The sequence below is a fragment of the Grus americana genome, unplaced genomic scaffold (genome assembly GCF_028858705.1).
Source record: "Grus americana isolate bGruAme1 unplaced genomic scaffold, bGruAme1.mat scaffold_753, whole genome shotgun sequence".
In the NCBI taxonomy this organism is placed as follows: Eukaryota; Metazoa; Chordata; class Aves; order Gruiformes; family Gruidae; genus Grus; species Grus americana.
This window is the reverse complement of record NW_026561964.1, coordinates 30494-50076: the sequence shown is the minus strand read 5'-3', so window position 1 is coordinate 50076 and position 19583 is coordinate 30494. Positions and strand designations below refer to the sequence as shown.

Sequence of the window (19583 nt, the reverse complement as noted above, 5' to 3'; positions counted from 1 at the left end):
TTTGGAAAAGTAGAAAATTGCCGCTTCGGGGAACGCTGAAACCACCGTTTTGGGGGTCCCAAACCCGCTCTTTCGGGGTTCCCTGAAACCGCCGTTCGGAAGAGGCCCTACACCCATTTTGGGCTGAAAATTGCCGTTTTGGGAAACCCCAAACCCACCGTTTCGGGCGAATAAAATCGCAGTCCCGCAGCTCCCCGAAACCCTCCTTTTGGGGCTGAAAACGGTCCTTTCGGGGAAGCTCGAAACCTCCGTTTGCCGGGGGGGGAGGGGGGACGACACACTCGAAACCGCCATTTTGGGAGGAAAACCGCCCCGACAACCCGCCCCACTCACCGTGTGGGTGTCCCCCAACATGGCCCCCAGCCCCCCAGGGCCTGCAGGCTGTACGCCGGGGGGCTGGGGGCACCCCGGGAGCAAGAGCCCCCGACACAGGGCGGCCAGGGCAGGGCCGTGGGGGCCAGGACTTGGGGGCCGCCTCCAGCGCCGCACTCAGCACCAGCAGGGCCGCCTGGGGGGCGGGGGGGAAGAATAGGGGGGGTAAAATGGGGTGTGGGAGCCTCGAAATCACCCCTTCGGGGGCACACAGCACACTTGGGGGGCTCGAAACCGACATTAAGTGCTGCCCCCGCTCCTGAGGCGCCCCCCCTGCTGCGCTACTGGGTAATTTGGGGAGGGGACACTAAAAACCACCCTTAATTGCCCCCCTCCCTCAAAACCGCCCCCTCCCACGTCATGGGGGGCACGGGGAGCCTTGAAACCACCCTTTGGGCCCACAAGAGGAGTAAAGGGGGTGGAGGGGGAATCGAAACCGCCACTGATTACCCTCCCTCCCACCCGGGCACCCCGTCCTGTGTTACTGGGGCAACTTAGGGGGCAAGGTGGGACAGGGGGAGCCTCGAAACCACCCCCCCCCCCGACCACCCAAAGGGGATGAGGGGGGCCCCTAAAAGCACCCTTACCTCCTGGTGGGGGGGGCCGGGGGTCACGGGCCACCTCCTGCACCCAGGTGCCCAGGGGTCCCCAGGCGCTGAGCCCCCCCCGGCGCAGAACCAGGGCCCCCAGCTGGGCCAGAACCACCGTCACCGTGTGCCTGGGGGGGCGGGGGGGGGGGACCAGCCGGGGGGGGGGGCTTGAAACCACCAAGAGTTTGGAAGGGTGGCATCGAAACCACCAAGAGTTTGGAGGAGGAGCATCAAAGCCACCAAGAGTTTGGAGGGGGAGCATTGAAACCACCAAGAATTTGGAGGAGGAGCATCAAAGCCACCAAGAGTTTGGAAAGAGGAGCATTGAAACCACCAAGAATTTGGAAAGGGAAGCATTGAAACCACCAAGAATTTGGAAAAAGGGGCATTGAAACCACCAAGAGGTGGGGGGAGGGCCTTAAAACCACCAAGAGTTTTGGAGGGGGACCTTGAAACCACCAATAGTTGGAGGGGGAGCATTGAAACCACCAAGAGTTTGGAGGGGGAGCATCGAAACCACCAAGAGTTTGGAAAAAGGGGCATTGAAACCACCAAGAGTTTGGAAAGGGGGGCACTGAAACCACCAAGAGGTGGGGGGGAGGGCCTTAAAACCACCAAGAGTTTTGGGAGGGGGACCTTGAAACCACCAATAGTTGGAGGGGGGAGCATTGAAATTACCAAAGGGCTTTGAAACCACGGGGGGGGTGGGGGGGGCCTTGAAACCACCCCCACTTTGGGAGCCCCTGAAACCACCACTATTGGTGGGGGGGACCCCTGAAACCGCCGCCATTCGCACTCACTCAGTCTCCCGCTCCAAAGCTTCGGCCAATAGCGTCGGGAGCCTACGGGGGGGGGTGGGGGGGAAGGGCGTGGCACATTAACCCCGCCCCTTCCCGGCTGGCCCCGCCCCCCCCCAACCACCCACCCACCTCTGGCGCAGAGCCGGGTCCAGGCGCTTCCATCGGCCCAAGAGCCTCCGCCGCAGCAGGACGGCGGCCAGTTGCCGGATCTGGGGATGGGGCAGAGTCAGGGGAACCCCAAAACTAAAAAAGGGGGGGAAGGAGGAAGAAGGGGGAGGGGCCGCACCTGCGCCCGGGAGGAGCCGGTGAGGAGAAGGCCGAGGCGGGCGGGGGTCTAGGGGTCGGAGAAGGCCTCGCGGAGGCGGGCGGTGGCCTGTGAGGGGAAAAGACGTGTCAGGGGCGTGCGTATTCCTATTGCGTCATCCCCCCCCTCCCCCTCCCTCCCCAGGGGCCCGTTACCCGGCGGATGACGTCACTGTCGGGCTCCAGCAGCTCCGCGAGGAGCCGCTCCAGATCGGGCGCCGCCATTTTGAAAAAGGGAAGAAGGGGAAAAAAAAAGGGGGCGGGGCCGAGTGCCGGAAGGGGAGGAGTCACAAGGCCCGTTTGGTTTTTTTTTTTTTAAAGGGCAACGCCAAGCGGCCGGGAGGGATTCTAAAGGGGAGGGGCCGAGGGGGTGGGCCCCACAACAGAGTCCCTTAAAAGGGCGATGCCGCGCGCTTGTCCCTTTCTCCCCCCCCCCCCCCAAACCCGCATCAAATGACATCACAGGCTGCCGGCATGACATCACAAAGAAACTTTATTAAACAGGGGAGCATGCGAGGGAGGAAAACTTTAGAAAGGGGCGGGACCGGGAGGGCAGGGCTGGGCTCTCCCCACCCCCTCACAGGCGGGGCTGAGGGAGAGGGGCGGCTTTTGGTGCAGGCCCCGCCCCCTCCGCCCCCTCACTGCCCCGCCCCGCCCCCCCCCGCAGGGCCAACACAAGATGGAGGACGGAGCCATGCTGGATCTTGTAGTTGGCCACCATCTTCTTGTCGTTCCTTTTTTAAAAAAAAAGGGGGGTGGGGGGTGGTAGGGTCAAAGGGCACGCTTGGCCCCGCCCCTCCAGCCACACCCCCTTTCATTCACCCCAAAGGCCCCGCCCACACACAAGCCACACCCCCCACACAGGCCACGCCCACCACAAAAAAGCTCCTCCCCCTTACAGGCCACACCCCCCCACAAACCCCACTCCCTGCTCCCACCCACCCAGACCACGCCCCCACAGAGACCATGCCCCCACCCAGACCACGCCCCCTCCTCAGGCCCCGCCCCCCCCTCCCCAGGCCCCACCCCTCACATATGCTTCCCCCCATAGGTGAGGCGCTGCTGCTGGGGGGGATCCCCTCCTTCTCCTCCACCAGCTCCTTGATCCGCTCCACCTGCCCCGGGGTATTGTGGGATGGTGGGGGACTGGCCCCGGGGTATTATGGGATGCTGAAGGACCTCCCCAGGGCATTGTGGGATACTGGGGGAGCTCCCCAAGGCATTATGGGATGCTGAAGGACCTGCTCAGGGCATTGTGGGATGGTGGGGGAACTCTCCAAGGCATTACGGGATGCTGGGGGAGCTCCCCAGGGCATTATGGGATGCTGGGGGACTGCCCCAGGGCATTACGGGATGGTAGAGGAGCTCCCCATGGCATTGTGGGATGCTGAAGGACCTGCTCAGGGCATTACGGGATGGTGGGGGACTGTCCCATGGCATTATGGGATGCTGAAAGACCTCCTCAAGGCATTATGGGATGCTGGGGGAGCTCCCCCTCTGGTCACACACACACACACACACACACACACACCCCCCTTGCCCCGGAGCATGCTGGGAAGGGGGCGGTGCCTCCTACCTTGTCGATGTTGATCTCGAGCTCTTTCCCTGACAGAGTCTGGGGGAAAGAAACACATGGACACAGCCCCGGCCGGTCAGACACACACAAACACCCTCCCCACACGCTCCCCCAATACCCCGCGGCGCGGCCTACACCCCTTCTCCGCACCCCCGAAGCCCAGCTGGGGGTGGGGGGGGGGGTTTCCCCCTTCGGCCCCCACCGACACCACCTTCACTTTGATCAGCATCCTGGCTGCCTCGGCTCCTCTCCCCTCGGCCAGAAGCGGAAATGAGCCCTCCCCGATGCCCCGCCTGCTACGTCCCTTCCCCTCCCCGCCGCGAAGAGAGGGAAAATGGCGGCGCCTGAGGGGGATGCTGGGAGTTGTAGTCCCGCACCTCCCCTCCCTCTTTTTTGCACGCCATTGGGCGGCGCTGCCGCCTCTCCGCCAATCAGAGCGCAAAGCCCGCCCAGCCACTGGAGCGTACCAACACGGCGGCGGGAGGCAAAAGGGGGGAGGGGATAAATAAAAAAATAAATTAAAAAATTGCCTTTTTTATCCCCAAATTTAGCATTTGAGAAACTCAATCCCAGCACGCCCCTCCTCTGCCCCGCCACGCTCCCATTGGACACCTCATTCCCTCCTAGAAGCCTCTCAACCAATGAATACCACCCCCCCCCCCGACATGGTACAGCCTCATTGAGGGCAATGGCAGCGATGGGCGGGACCACTCGAAGCCTGGCGGACCAATGGGGTGTGAGCACAGATGGAATGGACCAATGGGGTGGTGGGGGGCGGAGCCGCAAGGGGAGTGGGTGTGGGGGAGGCCAATTAACGTAATTAGCGGTAATTAAGAGCCAGGAACTCACCCAAGAGGACCAGGGTGCGGCGGGAAAGGGGCGGGTCTTGGGCCTGGAGGCGACAAAAGTCCCATTAGCTGCCCCCGCGCCCCTAATTACCCGATTCCTCATCACTAATTACCCCCCACACCCCCTCCCCAGACCTTTCTGCGCGGGTAAGCGTCGTCCTCGGAGTCACTGATGGCGTCATCGACAAAGTCTGGGGACGCACACGCAGAGGACATGGGCGGGTCAGGGGGGTATTTATTTATTTATCAGGCCGCTATTTACAAAACTCTCTGTGACATCCTGAATGGTGAAAAACTATCTGGAACATTCTTAACCGTGGAACTATGAAAAACTATTTGTAACTTTTTAGCTGCAGATTCAGGATTAACTTTCAACCTCAATGAAGGATATCCTGGTCCGACTCAAAGCACGTGATGAAACTGTGACAAAATCAAGGTGTGGAAGGATTATTTACTGTAGTAAATTGTCTTACAAGCAGCGCGCTCTGTTGCCCTGTGGATAGTATCATGTCATCACCGGCACGACTGGTAATTTTCTGTTTCTTTCCTAGTACAAGGATGCATTGATGAAGGCAAATCCAGGGGTACGGGTGGTGCCCCACAACGAAGCAACCTGTGAAACCCCAGACATCCCCTGTTACAAAGAGGAAAAAGCAGGCTCTGCAAAAGAGTTACCAAGCCTGAGGAAAGGGGCCCAAAAGTGAAGCAATGCCACAGCATAACTTTGGGATGGCAGGTGAGATTTCCATCCCTGTTCCTCAAAGGGAACAGCCTCGTTTTGTTTGAGGATGCGGTGTTGGAATCAAAGCGCAAGGCCAGTTTTCTTTACCGCAGACTGCGCTGTAGTGCAACAAATACCTTTTGTGTCCCACATGGAGTTGCCAGGTGTGGTGGGTTGACCCTGGCTGGGGGCCAGGTGCCCACCAGAGCCACTCTATCATGTCCCTTGTTCACTAGACAGGGGAGAGAGAAAAAGTATAACAAAAAGCTTCTGGGTCGAGATAAGGACAGGGAGAGATCACTCACTAGTTATCGTCACGAGCAAAACAGACTGAACTTAGAGAGGAAATTCATCTCACTTATTACTAAGCGAAACAGAGGAGAGGAATGAGAAATAAAGTCAAATCTGAAAACACCTGCCCCCACCCCTCCCATCTTCCCAGGCTCAACTTCACTCCCGGCTTCAACCTCTGCCCCCCCCTCAGCAGCACAGGGGGACGGGGAATGGGGGTTACGGTCAGGTAACAATAAGGTAACTATGTGATGGAAATGTGATTTTGTAATGGTTTTGTAACCTAAGTGTATAAATGTATAAGGGATTAAAGGCTAGGTGTGCATGTTAGGAGGAGAGATCCCCCATGCACCCAGCGCTGAATAAACCAATGTTGGCTTTCTAAACTGCATTGCTGTTTGGAAAGTTGTTATTGCCCTTTGAGCGGTAACAAGGGGGACCGGCGTGAGTGAGGTGAGTGAGAGGTTCTGGGAGTGGAGAAATAAGCAGGGCTCCTAAGCTTTCTTTCACGGTTCTTGACAGTTTGTCTCTTTTTTTTTTTTTTTTCTCCTTTTTGAGGGCAAACACTGAGAAAAGCAACAGTCTGTGGAAACACAGCATTTTGAAGAAAAGTATATGGTGGGAGTTAAAACTAAATCTTAACTAAAACATGCAGATACCTATTAACGGAAGAGATCCTCTTTCTGCAACTTGTGGAACTAGGTATAAAAGGAAACATTTGGGCTTTCTACTGCAGGCAGCACTAAAGACCAGGACTGATGCTGCTGCTCAGCCTGCTCTGGGTGCTCCCTGTGCGAAGGACACCACAGGACTGGGATGGTGGTTCCAGCTTTATTCAGATGCAGCCATTTTCCCCAGGAGACCTTTTCCTCTCCCTGTCTCTGCAGAGCCCGCAGCTCCGTCTTCGTAGGGCGTAAAGGAGGGGGCTGTAATTGTGTCAAGGTGAGGAGGAAGCGCTGGGGAAGGAGCAGCAGAGCAATTGATAGATGAGAAAAGGCACAATAGTAACTTTCCAATCCGTCTTGACAGGTGAAGATTAAAGGGAAATTAAGTCCTAGTAATTAACCCCCAGGCCCCGCATGGTGTGGGCCACACCCAGACGAGCTGGACAGCGAGATCTGGACAGCCAAGAGAGCTGGACGGGGAAGAACCAAATTTACAATTTTAAAACAGAATATATAATTTGGCAACACTTGAGTCAGGCCCCACCAACTCAGGCTTCGCCTGTCTCGTGCTCCAGTAGGAAAGAAAACAATTAGTAAAAGAGTTGGAATGTAGAAACAGGATAAGAGAAGACATAAATTAGGGAATAGTCCTTGGGTAGGAACTAGAAAAAAGACACAAAGTTTGAGGCAACCTGATAAAGGGGGCCCAATATGCCAACAAGCCTGGGACCATCTGGGCAGCTCCATACAGCTGGAGCGTGGGGTCCCTCTCATGGGACACAGTCCTCCACCAACTTCTCCAACATGAGTCTTTCCCACGGGCTACAGTTCTTCACAAACTACTCCAGCGTGGGTCTCTTCCATGGGGTGCAGACCTTCAGGAACAGACTGCTCCAGCGTGGGTCCCCAACAGGGTCACAAGTCCTGCCAGCAAACATGCTCTGGCGTGGGCTCCTTTCTCCACGGATCCACAGCTCCTGCCAGGAGCTTGCTCCAGCACAGGCTTCCCACGGGGTCAAAGCCTCCTTCAGGTGTCTCCACCTGCTCCACTGTAGGATCCTCCACAGGCTGCAGGTGGAATCTCTACACCCCATCATCTTTCCTCCATGGGCTGTAGGCAGACAGCCTGCTTCACCATGGTCTTCAGCACGGGCTGCAGGGGAATCTCTGTGCCGGCACCTGGAGCACCTCCTCCCCCTCCTTCTGCACAATCCTTGGTGTCTGAAAAGTTTCTCACATCTTCTCCCTCCTCTCTCTGGCTGCAAAAGCTCCCTCTAACTTGTATTTTTCCTTCTTAACTCTCTTATCACAGAGGTGCTGATTGGCTCAGCCTTGGCCAGTTGTGGTTCTGTCTTGGAGCCGGCTGGCGTTGGCTCTGGCAGACACAGGGGAAGCTTCTAGCAGCTTCTCGCAGAAGCCACCCCTGTGGCCCCCCCCCGCTCCCAAACCCTTGCCATGCAAACCCAAGACAAACTGATCCATCATCATCTAATGCTTTTCTCCTGGTGAGCAGAGCCCACCCTAACTTCCCTGCCAACTTCCGGCATGCCCCTGAGGCATCGCAGAAAGGCAGGCTTCTTAAAGCCAATTCAGTGACCCTCAGGGTTACTTCTTAACCCCTTGACAGCTATGGCCAATCTTCCAGGCTGGCTAGCTTGGCAAGCAACGCAGCTACCGACCCCCACTGCTCCATCTGGGGCCACCCTGGCACACCATATGCACGAGCAGCTCCATCTCAGCTCTCACCTTCCCCTTTCGCCTTTCTCAACCACGGCAGGGCTGCTTGTGTATCCTGCCGACTACGCCGCTTGTCAGATCCAGGCGGCGACACCGCACTGGCCTCCGCCAGTGGTGACACCGAGCCAGACCCAAGCAGGATCGGATACACAAACACAATGCACGCACAGATGATCAAAAGGCCTTTATTACATCCACGTCCCAGCGGGGGTTCCCCAGTAGTCCCCACGCGAGGCAAGCAGCAAGCGGGCAGATCCCTGGCACCTGATGTGATGGCTAATGGACAGCCTGGCAAGTGGACACGTGAATAGTGCATGGTCAGCTACAGAGAAGGCGTGTGACAGAGGAACCTAGCCAGAAACCACATAAGTAACAACCTACTATCATGTGGAACAGAAATCTCTGCTGCCTGAACAAAGCATAAAGGGATTTAGTATAAGGAATCTGGGAAATTGCTGTACGGAGTCTGGGAAATAGCTGTACTGACCTCCATCGCCTATCTCCTCGCCACTCTTCTGCACATAACCGTACAGACGCCAGCCCCTGAGTCCTTCAGTTTCAAGCCCGCTTCACCAAGTTGGCCAGCCTGCTGCCAAAGATTCCCTCGCCTCTTCTAGACAGGTGGATCCCATCCCTCTCTAACAGGTTATCGTCATCCCAGTACGTCCCGTTGTCATTTCACTGAGATGAGGCATGTGTTTGCGGTTCAGCAAGACGCCTTGGAATGGACCACCAAAACTCCGCACACAGGTGTCAATAGGTCAATGAGAACTTGCCAAACCAAGTCAATGAGAACTTGCCAAACCAAGTTGTAATAGTGCAAAACAAGATTTATTCGCCGCAAGAGTTCCCAAGGTGCCTAGGACATGGCTAGTAGACAAGCCACTGAGCCAGTCCTCTTTCCACCAGAGCTCTGTTCACTGACACCGCCTAAAGGGAGGGGGGAAAAAAAAAAAGGAGAAAGGTGAACAAGCCACTAGAAAGAACTATCAGCGAGTTCCTGATCACAAGTCTGCATAATCAGAAACTCTCACAGCGTTGAAGAAATAGGTATGTCAACATACGCACCTCGTCTCCCACCAAGTTCCACAGCTGGATCAGCGGCAGACCTGTTGCGTTGTCATAATTTGTGACCTGGAAAGACAGAAAAACATTAGTTTGCAGGCATCAGCCTGCATCAATTAATTCAGGTCATGAGTGTGAGCAATTCTCAGCAATTCTCGGGTCCGAGCCATGGAGGATGCAAGGCTAGCATCAGTGACTGCATCTCAGGTCCTCAAAACACCAACTTGGGTGGAGGCTGGAGGAAAGGTAGCTACTGCTACCAGGCAGCTGGGACAGCCTGCTGGCAAGTTGTCTCGAGTCACTCAAATCCGTGCCCTTGCTAGAACTAGTGACGCCTTTGAGCACGGCATTAAAGCAAAGGAAGCTCTGAGACTGAGCATCACGAATGCCATCAGCTTCCCACTCGGCCGCATCAGCAACAAGAGGGAATACTCAACCCTTCCCAGCCACAGCGTCCGGAGCGGTGCCGATGCTACACAAGGAAGTTCTCAGCACCCAGATGGCTCCACAAGAACCCTTACAGCAGCCGGCCTTACAAGCTCGGCCTTTGTTTTGGATTTGAACACACACACACACACACACACACACACACACACGGTGGGCTAGGGGGCACAGAGGATAACAGCAGCCGTCAAATCAGCAACAAGGCTTTTCCAGACAGCTCTCAGGTACCTGCGCCACTAGGACTGCGCCTTCGGTCATCTCAACAACAGCGGTGTCAGCCTCGGAGGAAAAGTGATCCTGGCCTGTGGAAAGAAGAGAGCAGGAGAAAACAACTGAGAGAGAGAGTCACGGGCTTTAAAGGCCAGAAGGGACTATTCAGCTCATCTTGTCGCACCTCCTACATCAGTTAGGCCAGAGAATCCTCACCTGCCCTTGCTGTGGGCACTTGCTGGACCCCGTCTATTAAGCTGGAGGTCACACAAGTAGTATGCCTGCTGTGTTGCCAAAGGGAAAGGGCAAAGCGCTTTCAAAAGCCACCAGCTAAGTGAACGTGAACATCAGTGGCTGATGAATTAGCAGGCTTGCAAGACAGAGAAGTATACTTCTGCGGTACCTTTCCTGCTGCCAGGAGTACTTTGATCCTGAATAAACTCAGCTCAGGGGCTTCAGGACTTTACGGACCCTGCACAGAGCGCAGGACTGTCACGGGGAGCTCAAAAGCATTTGTACCGCAGGCTGGCTGGCACCTGAACAGTGCCAAATGCCCTCTTTGCAAGCACCGGCAGCTCCAGTCTCTCAGCCCGCACAGCTTAGGTGGGTACTGTTGCTAACTCCACACCTGTAAATGCAGCAGGGAACCCTTCTGTCCCGGGCAATACAGTTACAATCGACTGGGCAGAAGTGTGTTCATTCTGGAGGACAGTTGCTTATTTCCTACCAAACTGCTGCAAAATACAGCTTCTCCCTCGTGCTCCCCACCCCGAGACCATCTCCAGCAGCAAGTGAACGACTCCTGACAAGCCCACAAATCCTGAAGGAGGTCGATCTCCTCGGGGAACACGCAAAACACTGACTTCTGCTAGAAGCAGCTTAAACCCTGCCATCCCTCTAGTCTTGGCAGGGCCTGTACCTCCTGCAGTGCTGCCAGCCACAAACCCAGGGCTGAAACCTGGCCTGACCCTGAGCCCCTACAGCCACCCCTCCCGCACCCAGAAGGGCAGCTTTGGAGACACCATCACAGCCTGCATCTCTAACATCACCAGAAAGAATGGGGGGGGAGTGGGGGCAGGGGGAATGAAAAAAGCAAACCAGAAAGCATCTCTAGGCAGTGACTGACTGACATTCTTCCAGGGCTTGGAGGCTGGTCTTTTGAACACAGAACTAGACACCTCCGTCATTTTCATAGGGAAATGCCAGATATTTGTCTAGCAGATCAAAACCTAAGTTGGCATCTACAGCTACTCTGTGACAGAAGGTGGCAGCGTAGGTACAGCTACTTCACCTCTACCCTGCCAGTCCTGCCAACTTGCTGCTTAGGAGAGTCATTCCTTCTCTCCTCCATGCACAAAAAAGCCTGGCCATTTCTCCATTTCCCCTGGCGTCGGACGGGTTATGCCATGCTAGCACATTTACAAGAAGAAAATACAATTTTTCCAGTCCTCGCTCTAGTCCCATCAGAGGCTGAGCTTGCAAGAGGGGAGGGAGAAGGCTGAGACAGAGTCATTGCTTGTACACAGCTGGCATCCATGGAAACCTGCAGGAGCACCACCAACGGTACGTCACGAGAGTCTCATTACCTGGAAGCGGTACCACGTTGTCCAGTAAAACTTCCGCTCCTTGGAAAGGCAGTGATAAGAAATCAGACCTTAAAGAAAAGAGAATCGATCACATCGTAAGAACATGCCTTTAAGTTACTCCTGTATTCTTGAAGGTGACACTGATTAATTAATTGCTCTAACAGATATTCAGTTGAAAATTAATGACAGTCAAAAAAAACCCCCCAAAAACGAGACTACTCTCCCAGCAATCTAAGCAGCAGCAGCAGCAGCAGCAGCAACAGCAATAAATTGTCTGATTAGCATGCCAAGTTGGACTGGGCTCCAAGCAAAAACCACCTCCCTCATGGAGGCTGTACTGCTTTTCTCCCACCTCTGGGGCACAATCAAGTATTTCCTGGGCTTGTGTAAGAAAACCCTCATCCAGTATGGCTCTCCCAGCCCATGGGGCTGGGGCATAGAGAATCTGCATCTTATTCCTACCTCATCAATTAACTACACTCTGGGGCCTCCTGAAGGCCTCCTTTTGCTCAGCTTCCATGCTGAGGTGGGAGAATTTGCAATTGCCTCTCCCTCCCCTTCAAAAAAGCCTTGCAAGAGCTTGCTGTGCTCCCAAGGGCTCCACACCCGCTGCTGAGACAAACCTTTCTACCATTTCCCACTTCAGCTCTGGAAAATCCTATAAGCAATTCAAATGATACGGATGCCTCTGATGAAGATTCAAGCCAGATAAGAGCAGTTCGAGACCTGATTTGTCTGAGCATGTCGACCTTCACTTTGTCGTATCCTCCGTAGTCCACGTATCTGAGCTCCACTTCACCGGTCTCTTCGAAGTAGCTGATGACTTGAGCCCGTAACCATGCCCCACCCAGGCCTGGAGCCGCGCAGATAATACCAACTGCAGAACAGAAGAGCTCCCTTGAAGTGGCTTCCCAGAAATCAGCGCTTCAGGCTGATTCCTAGTGCTGCACAGTTCTCTACTGAGAAGCAACAGCATTTCTTCTCATGCTGCTGCCATCTTCCTTCCACATCCCCCCAGCCCTCCATCAGACAAGCCTGCCGCTGGCACACCGGAGAGCTGGCTTGTACTCTCAAGTCTCTGTCTGCCACTGCCATGCTCTTCTAGCCAGGTATCCAGTTCCCTTCCAGCCTTTGGCCACTAACAGTGAGCTCTGTCTCCAAGAAGGAAAGGAAGCGCTAAGAACCCCTCCCCCTTCCTTGTGATGCACCCTCCACTTGACACCATGTGCAGACAGTGACACGATGGACACTTGGGAGGAGTCCCACGCTTTGTCAGCAAAAATCCTCCAGGGGCCAAGTTGGTTGGAAATGCCCTGAGGCGGACTTGATCTCATTCTGAAGTTCAACATGCAGCTAAGTGGCTGGGGAGGGGGGCACTGCAGGCACGAGGGGGATAAGGAAGAGCAGAGCAACATCTCTACTCCGGCAGCAGCTAGGCAAGCAACTCTCTGAACTGGCACATTCTCATCCACTGGGAAACTTCCCAAGCCGAACTCGGGGGCATCAGGCTTTCGCATGACCCTAGAAGTTTCTCAAGTGAACCATTTGTGAGCAACCAAGTTACTTGCCTTCTACTGGAGTTGGCAGGGTTGGAATTGCAGGTTGAGAGTAGCAGGCGGACATCTGCTGGTCAAGGCTACGCAGGGCGTGGAAAGTGGGGTGTGTATACTGCTGTAGAAACATGTGTCCAGCATCGACTTGGTTTGCCACGACCACTTCTACAGGAACTCCATCTGGGAGGAAGAGCTGCCGTGTGGAGGAAAGAAAGTCTCATTAGTGTTCATTGCAACACAAGCTTCCTTCACAGCAACTCCATGTTCCGCCAGCAACTCCTGAGGCTTACAGCCATGGGTGGAAAGGCCCTTGCACTCTGGTATTTCACTTGCAAAGGCTGCTTGGGATCAGGAGCAGAAAGCTATTCCCTGACACTCCATGCTGTTCTCAAGGAAATCAGACCAGGGACGGGGCCCATCTTGTACAGGAAGAGACTCTCGGCCGGGTCCTGCACTTGGCTCACAACAACCCCAGGCAACGCTAGAGGCTTGAGAAAGAAGAGCGGCTGGAAAGCTGCCTGGCGGAAAAGGACCTGGGGCTGTTGGTCGAGCGCCGGCTGAGCGTGAGCCAGCAGTGTGCCCAGGTGGCCAACAGCACCCTGGCTTGTATCAGAAATAGTGTGGCCAGCAGGACTAGGGCAGTGATCGTCCCCCTGTACTCAGCACTGGTGAGGCTGCACCTCGAGAACTGTGTTCAGATTTGGGCCCCTTGCTACAAGAACGACATGGAGGTGCTGGAGCGTGTCCAGAGCAGGGCAATGAAGCCGGCGAAGGGTCTAGAGAACAAGTCTGAGGAGGAGCGGCTGAGGGAACTGGGGTTGTTTAGCCTGGAGAAAAGGAGGCTGAGGGGAGACCTTATCACTCTCTCCCAGGACCTGAAAGAAGGTTGTAGTGAGGTGGGGGTTTCTCTCTTCTGCCAAACAACAAGCGATAGGACAAGAGGAAATGGCCTCCAGTTGCACCAGGGGAGGTTTAAATTGAATATTAGGAAAAATGTCTTCCCCAAAAGGGTTGTCAGGTACTGGAACAGGCTGCCAAGGGAAGTGATGGAATCACCGTCCCTGCAGGTATTTTAAAGGCTGTGTGTAAATGTGGCACGCGGGGCCATGGTTTAGTTGTGCACTTGGCAGTCTTAGGTTGACAGTTGGATTCAATGATCTGAAAGGTCTTTTCCAACCTACATGATTCTATAAGTCTACATTTCTCAGCTCAGGCAGAATGGAAGCAGGAGTGGAAGACCAGGGAGATCAATCTGATCCGTAACAGTTACGCAAGCTGGAGAACGGAGAGCCACACAAAACCAAGCTGGTTTACAGGGCATCTCTGAACCAGCCACATGGATCTAGCCCGCTCCGCGAGCAGTGACCAACACCAACAGCCTTCCACCTGGACATCAGCGTAGCCAGCGAGCTTGGACTTACCCAGGCAGTCATAAGGAGCGAATGAAGTGTCAACGGTGTTGGTGGAGGTAGAGCGTAGATGTTGGTGAGACACAGCTTTGTGAACTTCTGGCCAATCAGGCTCAGTACTTTTTCTACTTGTTGTGCAGAGCCTGGAAGACAAAAAGCCCAAAGTCAGTCTCTAGCACAGATATGCTGAGGACACTCCCACCACTGATCTAATCTAACATCCTTCACAGGCAAGACTGCTGTATTGGCTGATGCATGCCCTAGCTCCTTCTTCAAGCCTGAAGTGATCCTGCAAAAGGCATTGGTTAAACTACAGCAGCCGAAGATGTTAAAAAGCATTCTCACCTCGAGAATAGAGGGTTCACGTGCCAAGGCACAGGAGACTTGGCAGATACCTCTGCTGTAACAGCACTGAGCAGAAGAGTTTTCTAAAGCACTAGACTCAGAAATCCACAACATCTGTTTCATTTCCTTGCCCATCGATGCCCCCAAGCTACATAGTAGAGCACAAATCGAGAGGCATTCCACTTACCTTCGATGTGACAGACTTGGGAGTCACGGAAATAAGGGAGTGTTGTGACGTAAACTTTGGCACCAGACGCTTCCTTCAGGTAGTTCATAAATCTTCCTTTTCTGCCGATCAAGCGGCCAACTAAAGCCTTTGTGAAAGAGTCGAGAAACCAACAGTTAGGAAGAGGAACAGAGATCAAACAACACTCTTCTCTGTGCCTTATTTCAGCCACATTCCCAGTTCCTGGAGTGTCGGGCCAGGCGGGATAATAAAGGCAATGCTGGACCAGGGCAGAGTTCAGCTGGTCTGGGATAAGGTCAGGTAGATAGAGATCCGTAAGCACAGCTCATTTTCATAGATTCATCTTCACATCTTGGGAGCTAAACGCTTAAATCCTCTCCGTTTAGTGGTTGTTGATCTCCCTGGGATGGCACGGAGCCGGTACCAGACTGGAAGAACCAGAAGATGGCTCTGTAGGGCAGGGCAGGAGGTGTGAGCAGGCCAGCGGTGGTTACCTTTGGGACCTCTATTTCCCAGATAGTGAAGTCGGACTTGCAGGAGCCTCCTTCTGGATGAGCGTGCTGGTGTGTCACTGCCTTCCTCGTGGCACAGTCATTGTCCACAAAAGCCATGCCTTTGACAGCCAAACCTACAGGACATGCACACGTGTTAGCATTCAGACAGCCCACACAGTCCAGCTACCAGACACAAGGCCAGGAAAGTGCAGCATTTCCTAGAGAGCTTACAGTGAGCTCTTCCTATGCATTCCGTTGGGATGTTCCTGTATCAGGTTCTCCACTGTTTCAGAAGGGGTCAAGTAGACCAAAAGTAGGTCTAGGAACGCAACAGAGGCCTGAGTTCAGCAGGAGTCCTTCAAAATAGCAACACCTTACACAGCAGCAGAGACAGGACACTAAGTCAAAGTTACCAGCTGAAGGAGAGCTATGCTGACATCAGCCCTGCGCTCCTGCTGCTGCTGCTGCTGCTGCAGCAAGGTATTTTGCATTTTCCCCATGGCTTCAGGAGGGCTTTTCACAGGGAGTTCAGCATGCGGGGAGGGGGGCCCGGGACATGCAAGCTCTTCCTCTGCTCTTTGTACTGACATTACATTCCTGCCCCAAGAGGGGTTGCCCAGTGACCTGAATGCCAGCTGTGCACACTACTAGCTGGGGTAGGGGCTTGCCTCTTGCCCAAATTTCTCCGATGCTTGAAGAAAGAAGGTGCCAGAGCTGAGCCGTGTTTTGTTTCCAAACCATCAGCTGATACCAGGAATCCTCCCACTTGGCAAGGGGGCAAACTCAAACACCTTCCTCCTGGTCAGAGCCCAGATACAGTGCAGTCAGTGTAACACAAGGCTGATCCTTCCTCCCTCCAGATGAACCAGCAGAAGCAGGAAGAGCCTCACTTGCTTGCAAGTACTCAGACCATCCAGTGCAAGACCAAAGAGAAAAAGAAACCCAACAGCCGCTTCCCATTTGCCACATCTTCCCTAGGTACACAGCACAGAGGCCTAGAAAGGCAAAGGCAAAGAGGGCAGCTGTTTGCCATAGGCTTCCCGGACAAGGATGAGGATTGAAGTCTCACAGCCTGGGGGCGAAGGTCAGCTCTAGGACCTCTTATCCAGCATGGCCCCATGATCAGCTTGACCCGCTGTAGCCCCTCTCCCTACCCTTCAGCTGAGTGCAGAGCTCTCAGCCCTTCCCATCCCCAGGCTCCGCAACACACGCTCGTACCTTCCTGGCACGCCAGCATTCACAACAAGGCAAAACCCTCTTCTTCCTAGGGTTGCTCTCACAAGTGAAAATGCTCGCTGGGTTTCATCCTTCATTGTCGGCAGACTCAATCCCCATGTCTTGCAGCAAGCAGCTTGGTTCCAACTGCTTGTAGCAACTACCAAAGACATCCCCTCATTAGGGGCTCTTGGCACCACAGGCTCTTCTAAAGGATTTTCACATCCATCTCCAAGGTCAGACGGGTTAACTAACAGTTGCTCAGGCAGCGTTGTATTCTGCCAGGCGCACACCATCCAGGATGTAGAAGGCAAAAGCAACACAGAGACAGATGGAGGAACTCCTCGGACGTTGCTCCCTCTAGGGATTTCTTGGCGTGCACCTACCCTTCCAAACCACAAGGCTTCAGGGGAAGTGGTCTGCAACCAACTCATTTGATCACAGTTCCTCAGAGCACTTCCCTGCTTCATCCAGCAGCCCCTCAGAAACCTGCTGCCTTCCAGCTTCCATTCGGCAGCAGCCCGTAAGCACAGAGAGGAACCCAGTGCTTCCTAGAAGCTGCCTGAACTGAAGCAGAAACCATTTGTATGAGCACGTCTCAAACCAGCAAGGTCTTCAACAGCCTGGCCTACATCCAGACACGGCCCACTGCACTGGGCTACTCAAGCACACGCTTAGCTTTAGACAAGAATTAACTTTGTGCCGAAAGGGGACCAGCCTGTTCGCCCCTTGGCAACAGACCCTGAAGATCACCCAGCTAACACGGGATCCTACAGAGATGGGAATTCTGAGAGCAAATGCATACCCACCTGCTGCACACTGATCTGGGTTGGCACCAGAGCTTGAATCCTCTACCAGGCTCACCGCAGCACTGCCCTGACACTCCGAGGTCAGGGGGAGAGAAACACAAGCAGGGCCACTGCTTTCATCCGGAGGTCCTGTTGCTTCCGGCTTTGCAGTGTCCTCTGCAACGGTGCTGGGCTGCAGTGTGGTCACAGACAGGTCTGGATGGTCCTCTGAGAGATCTGGCCTCTCATGAGTTTGACAGGGAAGAGAGGGTGTCGTCGACTCTGCTGATGGCAGGGAGGTCGAGGTTTCATTCTCGGGGTGTTCCTCTTCCTCAAAGACTGCCTCTCTCATGGGAACGCCCGCTTCTTCCTTTGGTGGTGAATCCTCCTCTGGCGCTTCTTGCTGCTGCTCTTCTTCAGCAGCTACGCTTTCTTGTTTGTCAGAAGAGCTTGCCTGCTTTTTTCTGTGGGAATAGATCCACCAGCAGCCAAGAAGTGCCAGCACGCCGGGTATGGCGTATGGGATGATTTTGCGGAAGTATGAAGGCATTCTCCAGAGCCTCAGCAATTCTCTCTAGAAGGAGCAGCAGAAAGCATGTGAAGAGAGTCACAGGCAAGGTAAGAGGAAGGCTGAAGTTTCATCAAGGTCTTGAGGTATTTCCATTAGCACGAACAGGCTTCTCTTCCAGCCGCTCTTTACATTCACATCTCTGCTCTACCAGCAGAGCACAGAACAAGATCCTTACCTAAGACTAGGGATATCTGGACATTTGTCACCGTTAGACTCATCGATTTCACATGAGCTCACCTTTACACTTCCAGCCATTTCACCACCTTTCTCCTGCCTCACCCTTGCAGGTCAGGACTACACACAGGACAGCATCCAGCACTGTGAGTTTCTCCAGCGCCAGGCTGGGTTCACAACACAGCTGGACCACAAGCCTTCCAGGACACAGACTTGAGACACTGCAGGTCTCCCCAGTTCTCTGCTTGAAAGGCAGCATCACTTTCCTGAGACTTTCATAGGGTGACAACACACGCTTCCAGCTCTAAAACAGAACTCACGGAAGGTGAAGTGCTTTGCAAACGTTCTCATCCACAGCATGGCAAGACACCGGTGCGCGGGCACACGACAGAAGGCTGGAGTTGAGCAGGAGCTAAACAGCAACACGCAGCTACTGCCTTGACTTTGACCCACACAGTGCAGGAATTCCAAAACAAAGAGCACCTACAGCTTGATGAAGCAAGTGTCTCCCAAGAGCCACGAGTCCCTCAGAAAGATGTTGCCTTCCTGAAGACGGGAAATATGCTCTAACACCCTTAGAGGAGTGGTATTTGTCCAGCTTTGAAAGCAGCCTGGGTAGAGACACCACTACTTCGGAACCCAGCTCCAAAGTTTGTTCTACATCTCAACTGACTACGTTAACCGCTGCTACTCCTCCGACTTCTAGAGCTGAAAGCTGCCTCTTACTCTAGAGAGAAAGAGTGTGAACCCTTCCCTGCCTGGACACTGCTGAGACTCGTGTCCCGCTCATGCTCCTCCATTTACAAGCTTCACCTGGGTTACAGGAGGCAGGGCTGACATGCCTTTCCTTTTCCTTAAGGAAAGCCTACAGCTGGAACACAAAGCTCCACAGTTACCCACATCCCCAAAACAGCCTTGCTACAGAGCGCTTACAGTTTTCACGGAGCAGAAATTAAAGGAAAACGCCTCGTGTCTGACAATGCTTACACACGACAGACTTTTTTAACCTGCTACACCACATGGTTGGAAGATGCAGCACATCCTTCTCTCTCATTTCCTCCATGGGATTGCTCCTAAAGCCCACGTTCGTTTTCCAACACGTTTAAGCGCCACAAAACCCTCTCTCCATTGCCAATTTGACAGCCAGTTCAGGACTGCAGGGGCAATGGGATCATTTCAGTACATGGCGGGAAGTAAGCCTGGGATTTTCCTGGCAGCAACAGAACAGAAAAAAGCAACATGTCAAATCCCATGGCCTTAAACACTGCCAAACTGGAGGGAGCCTGGCACGACAGTCCTTTCCCAACAGGCAGGGCTCTGCGCAGTCCCGCACCAAAAATCGAGCTGAGCCTGTGCGGAGCTCACACACTGTATGCGCTCCCCCCACCCCGCCCCGCACCACCAGTCACTTCCACTTCCTTCTGGCATGTCAGGAATCTGGTCTAAATGTCACACCTTCTACCAAGGCACTGCCCTAGAGCTGCAGCTAGGACAAGAGACTTTTCCAACTTGCTAGATATTCTCCACGGTAGGTCCGGATGGGATTAAGACACCAAGGGGAGAGTAGGGGACAGTCAGCTCTCCAAATCTGCATCCTGACTTCATTTATGGAAAACTCCTGATAAAGATCAGGGAGATG

At 54.1% G+C, this 19583-nt stretch overlaps 1 protein-coding gene, 1 long non-coding RNA gene and 1 pseudogene across 2 annotated transcripts; all 3 read right to left on the bottom strand.

Annotated features, from left to right (window-relative positions):
* Positions 1 to 1073: 1073 nt before the first annotated feature.
* LOC129201012 (uncharacterized) lies at positions 1074 to 1982 on the bottom strand. The gene is made up of 3 exons (XR_008575207.1): positions 1892 to 1982; positions 1763 to 1804; positions 1074 to 1090 (listed from the first exon to the last, which is right to left on the bottom strand). It is a non-coding gene; the product is annotated as an uncharacterized LOC129201012 (long non-coding RNA).
* Positions 1983 to 2514: 532 nt separating this feature from the next.
* Positions 2515 to 3870, bottom strand: LOC129201016 (NEDD8-like; annotated as a pseudogene).
* A 4903-nt stretch (positions 3871 to 8773) lies between these two features.
* On the bottom strand, positions 8774 to 17749 carry LOC129201014 (A-kinase anchor protein 1, mitochondrial-like). The gene is made up of 10 exons (XM_054812241.1): positions 17221 to 17749; positions 15197 to 15330; positions 14703 to 14829; positions 14183 to 14313; positions 12777 to 12954; positions 11935 to 12085; positions 11209 to 11276; positions 9641 to 9714; positions 8972 to 9037; positions 8774 to 8833 (listed from the first exon to the last, which is right to left on the bottom strand). Exons 1-10 carry the CDS (start codon positions 17747 to 17749, stop codon positions 8774 to 8776), a joined length of 1518 nt encoding a protein of 505 aa, XP_054668216.1.
* Between the last annotated feature and the right edge of the window lie 1834 nt (positions 17750 to 19583).

Excerpts from the sequence above, each read along its gene's own strand:
- LOC129201014 (XM_054812241.1), bottom strand. The coding sequence starts at position 17,749 with ATGCCTTCATACTTCCGCAAAATCATCCCATACGCCATACCCGGCGTG. Across the intron at positions 12,955-14,182 it reads CGCTCCTTATGACTGCCTGG|CTCTTCCTCCCAGATGGAGT; the intron begins GTAAGTCCAAGC and ends TCCACACGGCAG. Across the intron at positions 9,715-11,208 it reads CAACGTGGTACCGCTTCCAG|GCCAGGATCACTTTTCCTCC; the intron begins GTAATGAGACTC and ends TTCTTTCCACAG.